This window comes from Monopterus albus, unplaced genomic scaffold, assembly GCF_001952655.1.
Source record: "Monopterus albus unplaced genomic scaffold, M_albus_1.0 scaffold21.1, whole genome shotgun sequence".
In the NCBI taxonomy this organism is placed as follows: Eukaryota; Metazoa; Chordata; class Actinopteri; order Synbranchiformes; family Synbranchidae; genus Monopterus; species Monopterus albus.
Window position 1 is genome coordinate 3,444,240 of NW_018127901.1, and position 4,562 is coordinate 3,448,801.

At 41.9% G+C, this 4,562-nt stretch overlaps 2 protein-coding genes across 2 annotated transcripts in view; one reads left to right on the forward strand and one right to left on the reverse strand.

The window, feature by feature from the left end:
* The window catches only part of srp72 (signal recognition particle 72), a 14,676-nt gene extending 14,545 nt beyond the window's left edge, over positions 1-131 (reverse strand). Inside the window, exon 1 of the mRNA XM_020594029.1 lies at positions 64-131. The gene's annotated coding sequence lies outside the window, so the exon portion shown is untranslated. The remainder of the gene's footprint in view (positions 1-63) is intronic.
* Positions 132-144: 13 nt separating this feature from the next.
* On the forward strand, positions 145-4,431 carry leprotl1 (leptin receptor overlapping transcript like 1). The gene is made up of 4 exons (XM_020594045.1): positions 145-251; positions 894-969; positions 1,368-1,554; positions 2,133-4,431. Exons 1-4 carry the CDS (start codon positions 236-238, stop codon positions 2,247-2,249), a joined length of 396 nt encoding a protein of 131 aa, XP_020449701.1. The 5' UTR covers positions 145-235; the 3' UTR covers positions 2,250-4,431.
* Positions 4,432-4,562: the final 131 nt, after the last annotated feature.

Sequence of the window (4,562 nt, forward strand, 5' to 3'; positions counted from 1 at the left end):
GTGTGTGTGTGTGTGTGTGTAAGTAAATATAAACTATAAAATGGTAAATCTAAAATAATTTACCTTTAGAGTTTTTTGGGTTTGTTGGTTTGAAGAGATCATCATTCCAACACTTGCGTAGCTTCTGAAGGCGGCAGAACAGGCAGGGCTGGTCTCGACAGCCGAGGAGGGGGTCCTGTTGTCAGTCGTCAGGGCTGCGTGTGTCCGTGTGCGTGTGTGCTTTTGTCCAGGAGAAATGGCTGGGATTAAGGGTAAGCATTTTCCATTTTCCATTTCATTTCATAAATTACGGCTGAATCAACGTGACAGTTTCAACAATGTCCCGAAGACAGGTGAATACTGCGGTACCATGAAGAAGTAGTCAGCCGTAGGGCCAGTGCAGGGTTTAGCATTAGCTAGCTGAATAACCTGCACTCCTTTAGCTAGAAGCTGCCGCTACTTTATCAGCCCAGTTAAATACACAGTCATATTGCGTAGTTGACACGTTGTAACCATTTAAGGTTGCATTAATAAACTGTTTTAAAGTCATTTCCTTTTAGTGGTATAATAACGTAACTGCTAGTAGTTACCGTTATAATGCTAATGTTAGCTTCATTATTTACACAGGCGCTGATGGAGATGCTGTACTTGATGCAAGTAGAATAACTGCTGTTAACAAGCATCCACACTGACTGTATTACTTTCAGAGTTTAACCTGATCACACAAAAGCAATGCTTAGACTGCCTATGTAGCTGTTACACGTGAAATCAGCTGATTCATCACAAGATAGCTATTAGCCAGGGGGCCCTGCTGCTATGATGTGATTGTTGAAGGTCTTGAAACACACGCACAGATTCAGAAAGAAGATATGTGACTTAGTTTAGTCTGATCCTCCCTGGCCTATCTCTTGCAGCTCTCATTAGCCTGTCCTTCGGAGGGGCCATTGGCCTCATGTTCCTCATGCTAGGATGTGCCCTCCCTGTGTACGAGTAAGTGCCACCTTCATATGAGCCTGTGAATGTGTGTGAGGGACGTTGTTCACATTTGGCACAGATGCATCTTAGATGTGGACGCATTATGAGACAGTTGGCCCCTGGGCACAAACATTTAGAATGTTTCCTACTTTTACACAGTAACAAGACACTAAATGAAACTTTGGATTTTTTTTTTGTGGTTGCTTAAATAGCAGTTTATTAAATAACTACCAGTAAAGTGTCAGACAGAAACTCCTGCATGATGCAAAACAAGTGTGTGTTGAGTGCTGAACAGTGTTTGTTTACTCATCATTCATTTTGTTTGACTGTGACTTTTATCATCACAATGTGGAGATTTATCTCATGCTCACTTCCTGTGGATCTCCCTCTTTTTCTTCTCGCCCTCTCTGCAGCGAATACTGGCCTTTGTTCCTCCTCTTCTTCTACATCCTCTCTCCAATTCCTTATTGCATCTCGCGGAGGGTGGTCGATGACACAGACTCGGCCAGTAACGCCTGCAAAGAGCTGGCCATTTTCCTCACGACAGGCATTGTCATTTCAGCCTTTGGCCTGCCCATCATCTTTGCAAGAGCCGCATTAGTAAGTTACAGTAGTATGTTAGTGTGTTGTATGAGGATGTGGAGCAGTGGTTCTCAAACTGAGGGTCGATTTTTGAGTTTTTACACTTTGTTCTGATTTTATTATGTCCCAGTGACTTGTTAAAGACATGTCATAGAGAATAGGGAAGCCGAAGACTGTGATGATAAGCTTTTCCTCCATTTAGTTTAAACTTTCTTCACGTAATGGAGTCATGGTCTTTTAAACCCATATGGGTGAATGCACCGTAACAGAGCAGGCAGGTGATAATGCAAATTTGTAATTAGTGGACAGTTGAACAATTAGAAAGTGGTTTTAAAAAATGAGGTTTGCTGAGACTGACTGACTGACAGACAGGACAGATCCACCAGCTGCACCCTAGGACACGATTAGCATGCTACGCTAATGTCCCTTCCTGCTGTGTGTCCTGAATATCACATACAACTTCAGAGCAGCTTGTAGGAATAATTCTGTAAACTGTTCTTGTTGACACCCACTAAGCTTTGGCCTAAATAAGCACTGCAGGCAGCCAGCACACAGCGGCATTTGTTAACCTGAATTATTGATGCACTGGTTTACAGATCAAATGGGGGGCGTGTGCGCTCGTGCTAACGGGTAACATAGTCATCTTCGGGACCATCCTGGGCTTCTTCCTCGTCTTCGGATCCAACGATGACTTCAGCTGGCAGCAGTGGTAAAACAGCAGAGGGAGGGGGAGACCTTAGTCTGAACTGTTTCTAATAGGCATTATTACTATGGTATTACTGTTTGGTTCTTGTTGTTGTTAAGTACATCATGACCGCCCATCCGTAGACTGACACCAAACCAGTGCAATGCTTTTTTTTTACTGCCAGCATCATATTGAACTGACACAAGTGGGATGGAAAATGCTGACTGTCAGCTGGATTTGTCCTCATTTTAAGTTTTGCTCTTTGACATCTGTGCTGTCAGTTTTCTCCTTCTGTGTGTCTGCTTTCATTTTGAGCATCGTCAGTCAAACAGTGGTGAATAACTGCTTGTGTTATCTGTGAAAATATGTGAATTAAATCTAATTAAGATTTAACCTGACCAGAAGCACAGGCTCAAACCCATCTGGGCCCCATTCTCTATTTAGCAGACACTGGAAGACACTTCTTCTATAATGAGAGGACAGATGGAGTTCCAGACTTAAGTGCTGAGCTGAGTGTAAATCAGCAGAAAAATGATGGAAGCTTTGCACAATGTAAGCTCACATTTCACTCCCACCCCCACCCCCCATTTTACATGATACTTATTGGATTGAAACTGTGTTTTGTCACATTAAGGGTGAAGATTCAGCTGATAGAGGGCAGATATTTGCCAGCTCTTTGCTGATGTAATGCTAAAATCACTAAGCTATGAAACTTGATAAGTCTAGAAGATCAGTCTGCATTTGCGAAATAACGGGGCCGTTACTCCCACCACCTCCACTCCTGTTTCAAACCGATGTGTAAATATGATTTAAATTATTTGCCTTTCCATCACTGTGTTGTTTCTTTTTGTTTCTCATTACACAAACACACACACACACCCTGACCATCTTGGCAGAGATCAAATTAAACTGACTTGGTGATTTCCCAGGTGTCAACTGGATGGACCCTGCTTATTCATCATGTTTGTTTGCATTTTATAGCTCTTACCTCACTGTATGGATGAGTTAGCCTCACCTTGTCAGGTCAGGATAGCATGGCTGCCAGCTAACGTAGACTTAGCTTGAGGACAGCAGTCAAGCTATAGTAAGACCTGGGCCCTGGTCAGTCACTGATGGCCCTTAAGCTTTTAAATGACTGCGCTGCTTTGACTCCTTCAAAGTAAAAGAATCCCCACACTATGCTTAAGCACATTAGGTTCATCTTTGGCATTTGTGCCAGCGTATGTCCTCACACACCAGCATTCCCAAGAGAAAAAAAAACACATGCATTTCACAATTACTTTGGATTTTGAAGTTTCTCTGTTCTCTGGATTGTGTGAAGGAAGTTTTGTGTGTTGGTTTGTGTAACGTGTGGCAGCTCCTGGATCAGCACTCCTGTTAACTGCATTACAGGTAGTTAAACAAGGGAAGAATGAGGCGTCTGCTGCCTTGTTGAAGCACTGGTGTGTTGTGGTGGTGGGCTGAGCGGTGGACATTTCCTTTTAGTCGTTTAATTTTCTTTCTGTTTGAAAATGTGCTCTCTGGAAGATGAATATAATTTTTTAGGTTTTAAAAGGTTTATTTTAAGAATAAAATGTTTGAGTCATGTTTTTGAAGACCAGCCCAGAAAGCTCAAAACACTGACCGATGCCCCACAGGTCTCGTACGCTATCTGTTACTCGACTCTTCCAGAGATCACAACCTCGGTGAAGCTGACTATATTAAAAGCAGCACAATGATGCAGCTTTTTAGTTTCTGTTAAAGAAGTTAATGCTGAAAACTACTGACGTGATTTGTGAATATTTTTATGTAACAATACTTTGAAGTTAATTCAATATGTGCTTTGCAGTAGTTTTTCCAGTTTGTGGTAGTCTGTAATCCTGTCTGTGGTGGGACAAGCAGGGTAACTACACTGTTCCTGAGGTGTGAATGTCTGTATGAGTTTTAAGCTAAATTTCTCAAAAGTTCTCAGTTTTGTTGTCAGTTAACTCCCTGATGTGACAGTGTCTGGTGTGTAGCTGTGGGATGGGTTTCTCTGTTTCTTGTTCAGTTTCTTCTAAAAGGGTTGTTACTTTTCTCTCACAAATTTGGGGGAATATTGTATTTATTTATTTTATCAGATGCTTCGTGTCAATGTCCAACACCATTTTCTATCTCCGCCTTTTGTGTTAACAAGGCACAAGTCAGCATGGTGGTTTTCTTTTTTTAAATAAATACTGATTTTGAACATCCTCTCCTTTGAATTACTACAAATGCATTTCTGTTGCTGGTAAGACTGTGTCAGGCTTCATAGGAAATAAGCTTAACTGATATCATCTGCATGGCCTAGTTAGTTTATGTTGCTGGTGAGACACCCTGAGGA